We start from the raw sequence: 18572 nt of genomic DNA on the forward strand, positions 1-18572 counted from the left end.
AATTGAACCCTGAGAATATCTGCAGACAGGGAAGTTAAAATAATGAGCTATACACTATGGAAGACAGTATGGAATTTCCTCAGAAAACTAAAAAGAGAGTTGCCATATGATCCAGCAATCCCACTCTTGGGCAAATATCTGGGCAAAACTATAATTCAAAAATATACATGCACCCCTATGTTCACAGCACCACTATTCACAATAGCCAACACATGGAAACACCCTAAATGTCCATCAAGAGATGAATGGATAAAGAAAATGTGGTACATATATACAATGGAACACTACTAAGCCATAAAAAAGAATGAAATAATGCCATTTGCAGCAACACGGATGCAACTAGAGGTTACCATACTAAGTAAAGTAAGTCAGAAAGAGAAATACAAACACCATGTGATAACACTTATATGGGGAATCTAAAATATGACACAAGTGAACTTATTTACGAAACAGAAACAGACTCACAGACATAGAGAATAGACTTGTGCTTGCTAAGGGGCAGAGGGGTGGGGAGGGATGGATTGGGAGTTGGGAGTTAGCAGATGCAAACTATTATACATAGAATGGATAAACAACAAGGTCCTACTGTATAGCAGAGGGAACTATATTCAATATCTTGTAATAAACCATAAAGGAAAAGAAAATGGCAAAAAATATATACATGTATAACTGAATCACTTCAGTGTACAGCAGAAATTAACACAACATTGTAAATCAACTATACTTCAATAAAATAAATTTTAAAAAAATAATAATGAGCTATATTAATTGGCTATATTAATAATTGGCTATATTCCCAGGATGCCAAAACAATGGGTTAGCTTAATTAACTCAGGGAGAAAAATCAGTCAATGACTTTTGAATTAGTCACCTAAAGGACTGGAAAGTTTGCTTTTGCATCCTAGAGACCCATCACTGGGTTAAAATGAAGGCAAAATCCAATACCTGCCATGTTATCAATATTTCTGGAAATGGTCTAAAAGTTAACAGAACTATTTCTTTGGCCCTACCTATCCTAACAGGGATGGTGAACTCCTATTGTGGTCCTGTTAAATCATAGCTGCTGCAGAAACAAAGCCCTCCCCATTTGCCTTGCACACCTAAAATATGACATACTTAGGTTTTTTTCCTGTCCTTAAGTAGTAAGTGTGAGACAATTTCAGTGGGATTACTTTACACCTCTTTAAAATGACCTACAGAAAACACTTATTTTTCTCGGGGTCAATTTTCAAGCTTGAAGATATCCCAGTCTTAATTTGCCTTTCTTCACATCTCCACTGTCCTAAGTCTGCTTATTAACCATTCAAATGTTAAGGGAAAGGAAATTTGGATTATTTTTGTTGCTCTGCTAAAAATCACACATGGGGAAAGAGGTTAATAAAGATGCTCCAACGAGGCTTGAGGAATTCTGTTTGCAAAAGTAGAATTTGTTTTTAAGAATGGAGGGTGGAGACTGAATCTAATGAAATACACCCAAGCATCTTGTGTATGAGGCTGTATGTATCCTGGAGCAGCAGCTTAACAAAAAGTTGTTGGCTGAATTGTTTCCTTTATCCCTGCTATTCCTTTTTCCCATGATGGGAATTTATAAATAAAAGATAATTAGAATTCATGATAGCACAGATCACACCTGCCACATAACAAATCCCAGTCACCTTATGTATTATTTCTCCCATTAAGTCACCTGAATTGGAAAAACAAAAAAGCCCTTCTTCTTTAATAAGTTAAAGAAACAAACTGCTTCATATAAACACACACTTGTCATGAGGATAAAAAAATTAGTGGTGGCATCTGGGCTGTTTTACACATAGTTTTACTAGTTACCTGTTTTTTTGTACCATTAAGCTATAATGAGAATTGTTACTATCTGTTTTTAGGAGACTATATTTTAGTTTGTTCTCAAATGATATGTTTTTAACTCTTACAAAACCCACAGTAATGTTAGGCATTTACTAGTCTCAAAGAGCATAGCCCTACTTTAAAATAAAAACCTATTTTAACTTCTATCCCTTGAATATAACATACATTGAGTTGTTTGCTATTTTACAAATGCTATCCCTTTTGGCATAGATAACTCTATGTTTGAAGGATCGGGGAAAGAATTCTATGAGCCTAGATCTGCAGCTGACCTCTGTTTTTCTATCGCCTTAGGGTTGAAGTTAAGACAGAGGTAATATCACAGCTGGCGATAGTTCCCTGAGTTCTTAATTTTTTAATTTCACTTTCAAAAGAAATGGCAGTGGCCTCTGCACAGGTCATTTCTTTTGACAGAACGGAAATGGGAAGAGACGTATATTTTCGAAACACCCCCAATATGGCACACTGTGACGTGATCAATGGATCCTCATGCTTTGATATGTTACAGCGGGAACTTTCAGAAATGACTTACTGGGTTGTACATCTGATTGAACAACTGCTCAGCTTGCTACATTGCAAAGGTGGGGAGGCATTGAAGCACAGACAGGGAAAGAAGGAAAGATCCAGAAACACAGCATTAGCTCAACAAATCTAGTGCATTTGCACAGACAAACTCATGGTTAAAAGGAAGAAATTTCAGTTTCTAAACATTCCACAGTGAAAGTGAGAGGCTCTAGGGAAACAGAAATGTTGACTTTGGCTCCTAAAAAAGAATAGCTGGAATAAGAAATTGAAGGTTTGTGTTACTTTCCCTTTCTCAAGTTAAATAACCCATGAAGTAAAGAAAGCTGTCCACTTTTGATGATACATGAAGTGCTGGCCTCCAGCAATGAATCAGAGGAAGTGCTTTTGGCCAAGCCTGCAATTTGTTACCTGAACTTCAAAGATGGTAATAATAAAAGATTAATTAAATCTTATCATTGAATTTATAGCTCTTCTTTTATATTAACACCAGCCTGAATTTTCTATTCAGTCTAACTTTAGAAAAATATAGATCAGCAAACAGCAGGTTAGCAATAGCAAAATATCAGTAAGCAAGACATTACAGGATTAACAGCAAATGGGAAAAGAAAAAATTTAAGTCAGTAGGAAGATTAAAGGGAACCAAAATACAGTATTATCCATTGTCTACTATCAGTTTCCACTGGTAGTTCATAACAACAAAAAATACCATTTTTTGTGTCTATCCTACTATGTTCCAAGTCCTTTAGAATCTGTAATGCTCTTCTATTTTGTGTAGAAGATTTAAATGTTTGCAGATTTAAATGTACTAAATATTTTAAATAGCATCCTCAAGTTATATTTATTAAATACTTGCATCATTAATTTGGGGCTCAATGTCAAGGTGTAGAAGGTGAAATATTGTAGGATCTTTTCATTTGCTTTAAGCCAAGACATGTCTTTGAAGAACATGAATTTTTTTCTTCAACTTTGATAAAGTAAATGACAGTTTTACTGCGGTTTTAAAAAACACCCTCCTCAAAATGATATTAATTGGAAAATTACCAAATAAGACAAATCAAAACATTTTGAATTGCTGTTGCTTCTCAAATGATTTCTAGTCATTTAAAGGAAATTTACTTCTACATATTGAACACTGAATACTCTTTTGAAAGACAAAATGATCCACATGTCACTAGGCTCTTCTCAACCCCTAGGTGTGTAATTAAGATTAATGAATGCACTAAGTTATAAAGCACACTCATAGCTAGTACTTAAGAATTATTTAGTTAATATCATTTTATCAGCCTCATTAATATCAGTAAAGATTTCTTTACAAGTGAATCTTGGATTGTTTGTTTTTAAGAGGTGGGATGGAACGTGTAAGGAATAGCTCCTTTTCTGCCTATAGTAACCACTGTTGACACAAAGTATTTGGAACTGTCTTAAACTGACATAGTATAGTAAAGGGTTCAAAGCAACTATGTGTATGAATGTTCTCCACAAACTTTTCTGTTAAAAACTCACCAATTTCAAGCACTGTTTATAAGACAAAAGCAAATTTAAATCGCCATTTGGATTCCATTGTCACTAGCAAACAAGATTTCTGTTCAGCTAAACACATCTACAATGCTGTATGGATTTTATGATAAAAATACCTGGACGCTCACAAATCTTAAGCAAAATTCCATGGGGAACTCATGGTTTATTTATGATATAATAAAACTATTATGTTTTCAGCTTTCATTTAGTAACCCTTTATATTTTATTCACAAGTCACATACCCTTTTATTTAAAAGGAGGCCCAGACACTCCTTAAGCTTTTATAGCTGCTTATTTTTCCATGAGTAAATGATGTGTTTTATGTATATTCACATACTGTTGGCTTATATTTTCAAATATTTCATGCAGATCTCAATTCTTTTTAAGGTGATGGGTACTTGAGGTTTTTACAGAACTATTTATTAGCAGAAATTAAAGAGTACTAGAAAAAGTATTTTGAACTTTCGAATTTAGTTGATGTAGAGGGCCAAAAATAACAAAATAACATCTGCAGGTTAGGTATAAAAATATTTAAATTATAATTACCTTATTTAATCTCACTGTACTATGCATTTAGGAGACAGTATAAGCAAAGATTATTTATATACTTAGAAATAAATTATCTTTTCATAAATTAAATAGGTCCTTTACAGCAAGACAACCATATTTGTTACTTTAATCCTGGTGATGTAGCAGAATGTTAAAATGTCATCAGGAATAAAGCTAAAATATTTATAGGATTTGATCTATGAATTTCAGAACATGGTGTCTATCTGAGAGTCTAAGGAAACCACATGTTCTAATTGACTTTTGGGGGTTAAGCATAACTATGTTGAAAGAAACTAAATTCAACTGCATAGACATTCATTTATTAAACTAGTTAAGTCATATACATGGAAACTACAAGCATCAATACATGAACCTCTTTCTTTTAATTTTTAGAGGATTTCAAATTCCATAGATGACTTACACTAAAAGGGAGGGTGTCAAGTATGTATCTGCAGAAATAATATATGGGATGCCCTCAACTCCATAATGGCTCCTCAGAGTTGATGAAGGGCATCTTTCATGCCCAGGTCTATTTGGGGCCCTTCTTCAGGACTTAGCACATTGCAAGTGAGGTAAGATAACTCAAAAGACCACCACAGGAAGCCAAAGAAGTTCTCTCACAGAGTTATCTGAGAGTCTGCCTTATGATCACAAAACTGTTCATTAAATAAAAAGTACCTTTCTTAGGTTCATTTCTTGATAGGCATATACATGTATAACATATTGCAGAAAACATTCATATATGTGTCAAGAATATGTATCATACACCCAATGCATAAATAGCCAAGTCAATCTCCACGTAAACACCCTCAAAGAGGCAGTTTAAATTCTTCTATTTATTGCTCAAGATTTCTGTTTAACTAGATGTTGCTTGAAAAAAGTGAGATGTTGAGGGGATTAGGAAATAGACTTTGTAATATAGAGATTTTCTGGCTGTTTTTTTGTAAAGAGATTTGACCTGTATATTTATCTTTTTCTGTATTAGTAAGGAGACTTTATTATTAGTGTGAAATCTCATAACAATTCCCTAAAATTCTGTGGTAAAGTGAACAAAGTATAATCACATTTCAGTTATATATTGCATCATACGTACAAAATAGTCTATTAAATTTAAAAATATCCAGAATTTCTCCACAGATATGATGCTTTCACATCCCTATCATCCATATCATATATTTTCATAACTCTAGCAAATAAATCCCCATTCCAATATGCTATGAATTATACAGTCGAATTTTATTATATGCTTCGTTTGATTGTTTAGATTCTTATCATCTCTTTTGAATAAGTTTATAAGTTGTCAAAGGGAAACAAAATGCTTAAACTCATAATGTTATGAGTTTTACGTGAACAATGAATGCAGACGTACCAAACAACACAGGGAAAAAGTCAAAGGAACAATGCATGACTGGAAATGTACTCCACAAAAATGTCCAGTTCAGAGAAAACATGTTAATGCTGCAATGCAAAGATCCTGCTTTCTTTTCTGAAGCCTTCTACGTATAAACTTGCTTAGACATTCAGGCCATTTCTGGTCAAGTATAAATAGTCAATCCGTACATCTTCCAAGGACTCGACTATTTTGGTGAACTTCTAGAAATTTAACATTGTCGGGTAAAGTTTTGCAAAGTTCCAATTAAAAAAATGGACCTACTTCTGAAAGTAGTAAAAGTTTATTAATGTATAATGGGACCCCTGGATTCTTTGGTTTATGCAAACACTTCCATTTATCTTTCTTTGATAGTTGAGATTTGCCCACAGAGTAATGGCTGGTTTTTGGTTTTTAAAATATTTTTCACTTCTACTACAATTTTCATCTATTTGTCAAGGTTTTGTTTTGTTTTGTTTTGTTTTGTGTTTCCCCAGACAGGAAACCTAAGATAACTTTTCAGGTTCACAGACAGACTTGATGCAGACTTCTTAGGAATAAAGATTGCTTAATTAATCCTTTTATCACCAGATGACAAAAGATAAGGGGTTTTTATTTTTTGAAAAATGTCTCTTCCTTTCCTATTTTATAAATTCAGAAAATGAGCATGTTTTTTCTTAGACTTCACTTACCTTTTTTAACTGTGCTTCCAATTTGTTACATTCTTCTTTCTTTTGTTCAATGGCTATTTCTAGAGATTTTAATTTGGAGTCCCTTTTCAGCCCCGCTGAGGCTAATGAAGATGCATGTTCCTTGAGGTCAATTAAACTAGACTGAAAGGAAAAGAACACTAGTAAGTAGAACACTATAATTTCTACTAGTAATGTCTTCAATTTGAATACATTGATTCTATACATAGTAATAAAGTGTGCATTAGACAGAGAGGGTAAATATAGTCTTACTAAGGTAACAATAGTCGGCCCCGGCCAGGAAATTAAAGTTGGCCAGTTTACAGAACCAAGCAGGATCTAATTGCAGTAAAAATCAAATGTGACCAAATGGTGCAGTCAGTAAATGCATGTTTCATGTCTCAAAGTTATGCTAATGAACTAAGTCCCAAGGTGGTCTTTACATGTCATGGCAAAACAGACACCCTGAGCCTTCCATTTATGTTTATTGCTGTCAGGTGGCACAGACTCTAAGAAAAATATGAAAGAAAATACAAACTTTAATTCTTTTCTCCCTGAAAAGGGCAGATCAAGTATAAAAGAAGAATCCTGTTGTTTTTATCAAATTGCATTTCTTTAATGAAAAATGGCCAATGGTTTCTCAAACATCTTCTACAGAATCAAAGATAAAATTACTTAAAAATTCAGAGTAGACTTTATGGCCTAGTGCTTTGTAAATTCAGATTCAGCAATATAATGAATCTCCCCAACCCTGACATGGGGTTACCCAAGTTGTTCCATTCACTAATCACGCCCAGAAACCAAGAGCTTCCCTGTATAGTACGAATCCCAAAAGGTAAAGAAATAAATACTAGCATATACCACAGAACACAACGTTGCTAGCTAGGAGAGCAATGTCCACCAGCAAACACAAAATGGTTAGCAACGTCTATCTACGTGACTAAATTGTTCAGGTTCCACCCCAAATCAGACAGGGTACATTTCCTTTATATCCCTTTGCAGTTCCTAGGAAAACACTAAGCACACAGCAGTTTCTCAGTAAATGATGTGGTCTAATACTTTACTGCTTCATGGGCACTGGAACAACCTTATTGATGAAGATACTGCCACAATCACCCAGCAAACCACCCAGGTCCTAACAACCCTCTGAGGGACAGGTTAGCCATTCTCATTTTTCAGGTAAGGAAACTGAGGCTCACATGAGGCCCTGTCTTCTCCAAGGTTCTCAAGCTATTAATGGGAGACATAGGTCTGAACCCAGGTCTCTGACTCCAATTTCAATGGTCTTTATCATGTAACTACCACAGAAATAATAAAGAAACTTATAATCCAGGCACTCTGTCATGCTGAAGATTATTACCACTCCAACTAAATTATAAGCTCCATGCTAACAACAATTATACATTGTTTTCCTTTATAAATTTAAAATTGCCAGGGGTGATAGCTTTATGTGTCAACTTGGCTAGGCCATAGTCTCCAGTTATTCAATCAAACACTAACTTTAAGTGTTGCTGTGGAGGTATTTTGTAGATGTGACTAACATCTGCAATCAGTTGACTTTAAGTAAAGGATATTATTCTTCATAATCTGGGTGGGCCTGATCCTATCAGTTGAAAGGTCTTAGGAGCAGACTAAGGTTTCCCTCAGGAAGAAGAAATTCCTCCTGTGGACTGCAGCATTAGCTCCTGCCTGAGAGTTTCCAGCCCGCCCTTCCTGATGGTCTTCCCTGTGAATTTTGGACTTGCTTAGCCAGCCTCCATAACTATGTAAGCCAATTTCTTGTAATAAATTTCTTAATATGGTTAAATTCCTTGGTACAGTTCTGTTTTTCTGGTGGAACCTTGACTGACACATCTAGCCCAGTGGCAGGCACATTATTACACAGGAACAATAAATGTTTGCAGAAATGCCTATCTGAAGTTCATACAATGTAAGCATTGTTTACAAAATTATTTTCATTTAAAGCTTATGCTCCACCATGTCATCAAGATCTCTTTTCAATTAGAGGCATATCTATCTATCTATCTATATATATTTTTAAGGTGCAAACCCATGAATAACACTTGCAATCTGTGAAGAATGCTGCAAACGAGATAGAAGCTTCTGTGCCTTCTGTTACATACTAACTACAGTAATTACAGATCCCCCAGAATTTACATTCTTTATTTTCATATCAAAGAAATAATCTCTTCTCTAAAAACTAGTGAGCTTAAGTTTTAGAGAATACAAATTTTGCTTCTAAGTTTCCTCAAAATTCCTATTATTCATCAATTGTTCCCTTCTTGGACTCCTAATTTAGACATTACTTTAATTTGTATAGAATTATCAAAATCCAAGGGCTGAGGTGATACTTCGGAGCTGGGACATATACAACTATGCTGTCATACAACCCAACAGAGCAAAAGGATTGACATATCATAAAGGAGATAGACATTTTCCACAGACAAAAATAAGTGTGAGGGGACCAAGTGTGGACAATGGCACATATCTCAGAGCTTTGGAGACTGAATAAAAGACTGGGCATTGCTGCTTCTCAAACTTCTCCACCGAAGTATCCCTAAGTAAACTAAAGGGGTTATAGCCATCCCTCAGAATAGGGATACTCTCCATAACCACCAAACAAAAAATTTCTTTAAAGCATATTGTTTTACATTAACAAATGCAGGTGAGATTTGTTTTCTGTATCCATGTTTGCGCGAGCATTAAAATACTCTTTCAAATTCTTTACCATAATGTAAAAATGATGTCCCAGAAGAGCAGCCACAACCTATACATATGTGTCCAGCATGGTACCATATAACCTAACCTGGTGGTATTGAATGATCCATTGAGAAGCACAGATGAATGTACAGCACCCAACACAAGGATTAGTACATAACAGGCCCTCAGTAAAGTGGAGCTATTGTTATTATCATCAATGCTGTTGTTGTTACTGTTATCTCAAACAAGGGATCATGAGACATTGAAAAAAAATACAGAATCCTCCAAGCCGTATGAATATGGTAAGACATCAAGAAAACTTTCAAGGAGCTAAATGGTATGTGGTCAGTAGAGTACAGAAGATATGCACAGAGCATCACCAGATGTAGGGAATTACAGTAAATGCTGTTCTTTGAATTCAGATAACTTTACAAAGCAAAGGTAACTAGGTCCCCCAAGCCTTCACACTGTCCCTCAAACTAAGTCTCTAGTCTCTCAAGGCTACATGGATATGGGTTTATGAGTACTATCAGTGTGGTTGTTTTCCCAGACTCACCTCTTTTTCAGTCAGTTCAGCTTGTAAAGCGTTGACCTTCTCTTTCAGGTCTTTATTCTCTTTTCGGAATGATTCTATCTCTTCAAGTCTTTCCCGATCATCTCTCTCCCGTTGTTCTTTCAAACGCTCAATTATTCTTTCCTGTGAGGCAATTGCCCAAAAAAAGAGTTGAGAACCAATCAGTGTGCATGCCAAGGCATGTTACAAAAGGAAACAAGAAGAAATACACATAAGAAATGTTCTAGAGGAATCAACAAACACAAGATATTCAAAACTGGGTTTGTGAAGAGAAGCTGTGCGTAACAGCATTTGGAAAAGACAGTCAATAAAGCTTTCAGCTTGTTAATCAAAGTTAATATCATAGGGTTGCCAGGGATCTCAATGTTCAAGTTCATGGTAGTACCAGGAAAATTCCAAGAGCAATTCCAGAAGAGGGAGGTTCAGGCACCAAGACCTAAAGTCTTGTATGGGTAAGGGGAAGAGGTAGAACTAACCTCTTGGATCAACCCTCTTTGCTTGGCTTTCCCATTTGATGTCAAAGAACTTTCCTTGATTTCCGAAGACTCTTCTCGCTAGAAAGGGGATCAAAGTAGGGCAGGACCTAGACCCCTCTGGGACTTAGAGCTGGACTCACAGTGAAAACTTGAGACAAAAGAAAGAATAAGCTCCTTATATAAGTGATTTTTCAATGTGTCTGGAGCTGTTTATTTACTTCCATATTTTTTCAGTGGTTTCTTGGCAATCAGTAGAGACTCAAAAACATTGCTAGAATATGAGCAAAGTTCAAACAGCAGCTTCTTTTACTGAGAAGCCGCTACATGCTAGGCACTGTGACACACCCTTCTCATCTAGTCCTTATCACATCTGTGAGATCTGAACCAGTACCACTGGTAACAGAGTAGTGTAGAGGAAACCCAGCCTCAGAGAGGCCGACTGACTCGTCCAAGGTGATCCAGCTCATAAACAGAAGGCCCACCCTGCCACCCAGGGCTGTCTGAGTCTTAGCCACGCCCAAAAGAACACACTGCCACAAACATACACCTGGAGCCATTCAAGGAGATCTGAGGGTCTGTCTGCCCTTGACTTTTATATTGAAATAAAAACATTACTCTAGTAGACATGTTTTCCAAAAGAGTGAAATCTTACTGATATCAAAATAAGAACCTTTTGTTTTTTTCCTAAGGAATTTTTTTAAAATTTATTTATTTTTGGTTGCGTTGGGTCCTCGTCGCTGCGCGCGGGCCCTCTCCAATTGCGACGAGCAGGGGCCCCTCCTCGTTGTGATGCTCAGGCTTCTCATTGCAGTGGCTTCTCTTGTTGTGGAGCACGGGCTGTAGGCGCGGGGGCTTCAGTAGTTGTGGCGCACGGGCTTAGTTGCTCCGCGGCATGTGGAATCTTCCCCGAGGGGCTCGAACCCATGTCCCCTGCACTGGCAGGTGGATTCTTAATCACTGAGCCACCAGGGAAGTCCCGGAACCTTCTTTTTTTAAGGAAAATTCTGCTTGGGTAAAATTTAAGTTAGATTTCTGAAACTTGTTTCAAATTACCTAACACATATTTGAATTTCCATTTGGATGGTCATGTTAAAAAATGTTGGTGCAACGATTCTTAAGAATATTGTCTTTTATATTCTTACAAGTATATAGTACAAGATGATGCCTGATACATAAGACAACTGTAAAACGGTGTTTAATGTAGAGGGAAGTTAGTTTGAACACTTAGCCTGTGATTTAAGTTCCCCCAGGGGAGCAACTGTTCTACCCCAATGACAATAATTTATGTCTAATGCTTTCAAGGGCAAAAAAAGTACCACTGTTGTTTTGTAATTACTCAAAAACACTTTAAAATGAAGTATATTATTACTATAACAGTGGGGGTAGAAATAGAACAAATGAGTCTATTACATTCCCTATTTTGTTTCTTCTTGATTTCAGTTACTGTCCTATTTTACTCTGTCTGTGCCATTGTAGAGTAGATGATTATGTGATTGACAGAAGAAGGAAATGGCCTCAGTGCACGGTAAGTCTCTCAAGGACTTTTAACAATTTCAGCAACTGAACCCACATGGCCTTTTGCCTGCACTTATTGCAAAAGCCTCACAACTGGTCACCCCGTGAGCAGGCCATCTCCATCCCATCGCTTCCACCCCGTGGCTCTTGGAGTGATATTTTTAAAGCCCCAAACTGACCATGTCACATCACTATTTAGAAACCTTCCCAGGAATCACTCTGGCCAGAACATAAACATGCATTTATTCTCACTAGGCACCCTTTGCTTGGTTTTATTGCATGTCCACTCTCTCAGCCTAGTTTTCCAAAAGGCAACAGTCAAATCTTATGAATCTCTTAACCCAGGGCTGGGCAAACTGTCTGGCATACAACAGGCAATTAAAAAGGCTGATGGAAGGAACAAAATTCAAATTAGGGATCATCCTGTCTTCAAAGGAAGGGAAATTAAGTATGCATGTTAACATCCAGAAGGTGTCAGAGTCGCTTGGAAATTAGGTTGATTTGCTCTAAGCACTTGTACTATTGACTGGGCATTGATGACAAAGAAAATCAGCAAGCAGTATAATGTTTTTAAGTGTTATTGATGATTCAATACTACAAAATATTTCTCCGTCAATCACAAAACTAATTTAACTGTCAGCCGCGCAGGGCCAGATGTCAAAAACGTGTGTTAAAAGGTCCTAATATGGCATGATCTACTTGATTAACAACCAACTTGCAGAAATTCCAACAATGTGTTCTTGTTTTAGTCTTATTTGCATTGGCAAGTGTTCCTTGTGCACCCATCTGGCTCTGCACAGGTCTAATCTATTTGTGCTTTATCACTGGGTGGGAACTGCACTGCTGTGGCCTCCAGCTCTGCTATCTGGCTTTCTCAACTGCTTATCTGCTACATGGCCACAGCAAGGCTTGGCGAGACCAGCTTTATAAATACTGCGGGTTCCTTGAGCTTCTGTGTGTCATTCCTAGAGCTAAGTCATACTCAGTCTTAACTCACCAAGCAGCATTATTTATTTATTTATTTTTACACACTCTGGATATTTGAATAAGTTCCCGGACATTAAAAGGAATAACACACTCCCTGGGATGTAATAATCCAAGTGAAATGGTGAATAGTGCCTAATGGGTTCTATTCATCAGCCAAAGGACAGCAAATAATTAAATGCTCTCATAAGTACACGATTTTTAATTAATCATTTTCTTTTTTGTCCCATGTCTTGTTGCAGAGGATCTGTCCACTTACATGTGGATAAAAATGGAACTGGTGAGGGGAAGGCTATTAAAAGAGATTGCGTTGTCAAACACACAAAGAACAGAACGTTTAAATTTTAGTCCCATTCCATCACCCATGAGCTGAGTGGCCTTGGGGAGGCAATAAAGTCCCAGCTAAGGGCTAACTTAGAGAGAGCAGAAGTGGCTTCCCAGAGTGCTGGGGTGAGAAGTTAACTGGTGCCACGGGTGATTAATGATGTCCGCCCAGGGCCCAGAGATGAGGAACAGTGCTGCACATGTCCCAGATTTTCATTTCTGGGCATGTCATTTTACCTCACTGAGCCCACTTCCCATGTTTAAAATGAAAGAGCATGGATTTACTGTTCCTCAAAGTGTAGTCTTCCAAACACTTGCATCAGAATCACTGGGCATGCTTGTTAAAAATCAAAGATTCGGGCTTCCCTGGTGGCGCAGTGGTTGAGAGTCCGCCTGCCAATGCAGGGGACGCGGGTTCGTGCCCCGGTCCGCGAAGATCCCACATGCCGCGGAGCGGCTGGGCCCGTGAGCCATGGCCGCTGGGCCTGCGCGTCTGGAGTCTGTGCTCCGCAGCGGGAGAGGCCACAGCAGTGAGAGGCCTGCATACCGCAAAAAAAAAAAAAAAAAGAATACATGATATGGAAAAGTATATGGTATAAGTTTATTTCTGTACATTTGGAGAAAGAAATCAAGGGTACAAGTGGACTGACATCATATCACTCAAAAACTGCAAAAGGGATACATGATTATTAATAGTTTTTGAAACAACATTCCTTTATTCAAATTTTACAAACAAAATTACTACAAGAAAGTTTTCAGGGACTTCCCTGATGGCGCAGTGGATAAGAATCCACCTGCCAATGCAGGGGACACAGGTTTGAGCACTGGTTCAAGAAGATCCCACATGCTGTGGAGCAACTAAGCCCGTGTTCCACAACTATTGAGCCTGTGCTCTAGAGCCCGCAAGTCACAACTACGGAGCCCACAAGTCACAACTACTGAGCCCGCACGCCACAACTACTGAAGCCCGCATGCCTAGAGCCCATGCTCTGCAACAAGAGAAGCCACCACAGGGAGAAGCCCGCGCACTGCAACAAAGAGTAGCCCCTGCTCGCCACAACTAGAAAAAGCCCGTGCGCAACAACGAAGACCCAACACAGCCAAAAAAAACATTTGATACTAAATTCTTGAAAATTGTAAAAAGAATATTTTTCCTGAAAAACCATCTTATTTATTCTTATGTTTCCACATAAAATCTTGTCTCTTATTTATAATTTAATGTTAAAGTTATAATCTTGTAATTTTAATAGGAACATTAAGACTATCTAGGCATAGAATTATGGCTCCTTTTTTTACCTTCTCTATTTTTAGCATAGACAAGTGGTTCTTAGACTAGCGTATGTATCACAATGACCTAGGGAGCTTGCCAAAGTGCAGACTTCTAGGCACTACTCAAAGTTCTGTTTCAGTAGATATACATGGGGCCTAATAATTATATTTTCAACAGACTCCTCCTGGTGCTTCTGAAGTAGAGGTCAGAGAAGCCTTCTTTAAGATTCACTGACTTGTGGAAACAGTGGGCTATTTAATCTAATTCTCCCATCCTACAAATGGGAAATTTGAGGCCCTGGGAGAGAGAGTTATTTGTCAAGGTCACCCAGTTAGTGGCAGAGCTAAGACTGAGCACACTACACAAACTCTGCACAGTATGAGTCCTACAGAAGTGCCCAGAGAATGAATGAACTAACTTAACTAGAATGAAATGGGCTAGAAATCATTTTAGAAATCGGTAAACATCAGGATGACCTATTTGCCTAATAGATTTTGTTCATTCTTTTAATCAAAGTAATCCTTTTAAATGTCAGTCAGAACAAAACCCTCCAAATGGCTTCCTAGCCCCTTTGGAGTGAAAGTCAAAATTTTTCATTCTTTCTCACAGGGGCTTCAAGGGATACTCTTCCCCCCTCCCCCTCCCACTCTGCACTTGCTCTCCCCTCTAGTACATTCTCCCTCCAGAAGTGCTCATGGCTCACCCCTCACTTTCCCTTCTCAGTAAGACCCTCTACCTGGCCATTTCACCCCAGCACTCCCTGTACCCTCTTCTTGCTTTCTTCTATGGAAATTATTACCCTCTGAAGTCCCATGTGTTTTACTTACTTAATTATTGTCTGTGTCTCCTCAGTCCCATTAGAATCTAACCTCCACAAGAGCTAGGATTTTCACCCATTCTCTTCTCTACTGGACCCCCAGTCCCCACAGCAGTGCCTGTCATATGGTGGCGACTCACTCAATCAACACCCACTGAGCACTCCCCCATGCAGGTACTGTGCTAGGCACTGGGGGAAGGTAAGCTAACACACACAAATAATACACATATACAGGTATGTTGCTCAGGCTTGGAGTCCAGCAGAGAAGACCAATTAATCACATTAAAACAGATAAATGAACAATTAAGATTATGACAAGAGCTCTGGGAAATTCACGGTGTTCATGAGAACATAAGAGAGGATTTTACCTAGGAGGCTTCCCTGAGAAAATGACTGATAATAATAACAGCTATAACTTATTATGCCTGTTATTCTCAACACTTTCCATATATTAATGCATCTTCTCCTCAACATATTCCACTAAAGTAGGTACTATTATTATCCTCTTTTACAAATGATAAAACTGAGAAAGCGAGGGGTTAAGTAACTTGCCCAAAGTAGTAAGTGTCAGACCTAGGATTTGAACCCAAGCAGTCTGACTCCCATGTCTACATTCTTGACTACTGTGCAATACAGCTTCTCAGGAAGCTGAGCTCTCTGAAGAAGAGAAATTAAGTCTGCAGAGAGTAAAGAACATTCTAGGCTCAGTAATAGCTTGTGCAAAGTGTCTGAGGTAGGAGGGAACAATGGTGCACTTAAAAACCTAGAAGGCCGGGGCTTCCCTGGTGACACAGTGGTTGAGAATCCGCCTGCCAATGCAAGGGGCATGGGTTCAAGCCCTAGTCCGGGAAGATCCCACATGCTGCGGAGCAACTAAGCCCATGTGCCACAGTTACTGAGCCTGCGCTCTAGAGCCTGCAAACCACAACTACTGAGCCCACATGCCCCAACTACTGAAGCCCGCACACCTAGAGCCCATGCTCTGCAACAAGAAAAGCCACCGCAATGAGAAGCCTGAGCACCGCAGCAAAGAGTAGCCCCAGCTCACCGCAACTAGAGAAAGCCCGCGTGCAGCAACGAAGACCCAATACAGCCAAAAATAAAAATAAATAAATTAAAAAAGAAATCTAGAAGGCCAGTATGCCTAGAGCACAAAGAATGAGGGAAGAGAGATGGGGGATGAGGCTGGAAAAGGAGGAAGGAAGGAAAGATGGGAGGAAGGGAGGGAGGGAGGGAGGGAGAGGGGGGAGGGAAGAAGAGGGGAGGGGAGGGGAGGGGAGGGAAGTGAGGCAGGCAGAGAAGTGGCTGGTCAGGTAAGAGCCAAAGCAGATGAAGGGTCGGACCCTATGGGTGAGGTTAAAGATTTCAGTCTTTATCATCCTAAAAACAATGACAAGGTAGTGAAGGTTTTTAATCAGGGCCAAGGGTGATGTGACCAGGTATGCATTTCAAAAAGACACCCTTGGCTTCAGCGTGCCAAGTCTACTGCGAAGGGCGAGCACGGGAGTGGGAGGCCCAGCTGGGACTAGGCTTAGTGCGGGTGCATGGAGAAAAACAAGCTCACTGAAATGCATTTGGATCGTTTCCTCCCAATCATGTTTCCCTAAATCCTGATACCCCCGCTAATTTTTAGTCCAAGCTTACCTTCTCTGACAAAGCCTCCTCAAGCGTCGCCAGTGCAGTATCCGTATTACTGGAATCAGTCTGCAAGGACTTCACTCTGTCTTTCAGATTGGTCAGTTGCTTGTCTTTATCCTTAAGTTGTTCTTGCAAGTTTTCAATCTGAAAGTAAAGATCACCATATTTAATGCACGTTTTATTACATATTCAGTGCCAAGGTCCCTGAAGAGGACCTATCTAAAAAGAAAAATTAAAAAAGACCCAAGATTATGGAAATTGTCAGTATTATGAAGTTACACTTTGACTCAGAATCAAGGCCATTTTGAAGAGACCTTCTTTCTTCCATGTAATTCAACTTTGTGTTTAAATGGCAATACAGACGAGCAGAATATCTCCCTCCATGCAAATGCAAGCCCTTCAGACATGTAAGCACTATTATTTCTATCTATTTCTACCTCTTTCACCAGCCCTTTAAGTCTCAAATCCATAAACCTAATCTTGGTGCAGTGAATCAGAGAAACACATATTCAGGATTACTTTATTCAATGAACAGACACGTACTGGGTGCTCATTCTGCACTGAGCACCATATCAGTATAAGGCAGAACCTATGTAGTCATTCACTCACTCCTTTATTCAGTATTAAACTTTGTGATATGCCAAATGTCGTCAAGTGGCTGTTTCAAGTAACCACATGAAAAGCCAAGTAGGTTATCACCAGTCGACTGTTAATGGGAAGAACCTGTGATATAAATCAAATGTAACAAGTACTAAACACTCCATCTGGCAAATAAGTCATGTGTTGGCAACCAACCAGCCACTTTTATCCACTATCTGCAGCCTGAAATAAACACACCAAATTGCCGATTATAACGCCTGCCCAGGAGTAACAGCAAGGACCTTCTCTTGGGCATTGCGTACATTATCATTCATGTTTTTATTCTCTGCTTTCAAACCATGTATTTCTTATCTAAGGATTAAAAAAAAGTCCCACTGTACAAACAATTTATTCATATTAAGGGTTTTAAATTGACAAGGAAAAAAAGCAGTACAACTCTAAGATAAGTCCATTCAAAATATTTGTATTCTGCACCCAGGCTTTCTCAGGAAATCATTCCAAATGCATGTTTCACAATGTGTGACTCAAACAAATTTGGAGATGACTCGATTCACGTAGCATGAATCTGGAATGGCAATACAAATAATGACAAGAGTAGAAGCAATAATGAGAAGGAGGAGGGTTGACAGTGGAGGTGGCAGCAGTAGCAGCATCAAAATAGCTCTGAACGCAAAGATGCTGACCCTCAATCTGAGGACAGAGGACGTGGCTAATTTTTCCAATGATTAAAATCGATGTGGCCTAATGGAGATGGACATTTCCTCCTTCCATTCTTCCCACCTTCCTTTGCGCCTTCCTTCCTTCTTTTATTTTTCCCTTTCTCCTCCCCCTTCCTTCTTCTCCTTCCTTTTTTTGCCAATGTATTTTTTCATAAGACATGTTTTCTGCCTTGAGACAGACATCCTGGTTTGGGGAAATAATTAACCTTCTCCTTCATCAAAATGCACTGTATTCCTATTCAGCTACCACTGTAAGAATTCAGTGTCCCTCCATGCAAAACACAGGAACTCAAAAGGTATAATCATCTGCACTCAGAACAAAGGCTCCCTCCATTCCAGACAAGTGTTCATGGGTTACACAATACAATAAGCAAATATATGAGTGAGCAAAAATATGGATGGTTACATATCAGAATGTAGTCATTATACAGAAGAAGCCAGCAGCTGA

General features: G+C 38.6%; 1 protein-coding gene across 1 annotated transcript in view; it reads right to left on the reverse strand.

Moving 5' to 3' along the window:
• ERC2 (ELKS/RAB6-interacting/CAST family member 2) overlaps positions 1-18572 on the reverse strand; it is a 759104-nt gene that overhangs the window by 336746 nt on the left and 403786 nt on the right. The window contains exons 7-9 of the mRNA XM_027121473.1: positions 16812-16949; positions 9764-9904; positions 6511-6651 (exon numbers count right to left, since the gene is read on the reverse strand). Coding sequence (XP_026977274.1) covers positions 6511-6651; positions 9764-9904; positions 16812-16949 — 420 coding nt within the window. The remainder of the gene's footprint in view (positions 1-6510; positions 6652-9763; positions 9905-16811; positions 16950-18572) is intronic.

This window comes from Aethalodelphis obliquidens, unplaced genomic scaffold (assembly GCF_003676395.1).
Source record: "Aethalodelphis obliquidens isolate GAN/ISIS:26980383/991018 unplaced genomic scaffold, ASM367639v1 scaffold22, whole genome shotgun sequence".
NCBI lineage: Eukaryota > Metazoa > Chordata > Mammalia > Artiodactyla > Delphinidae > Aethalodelphis > Aethalodelphis obliquidens.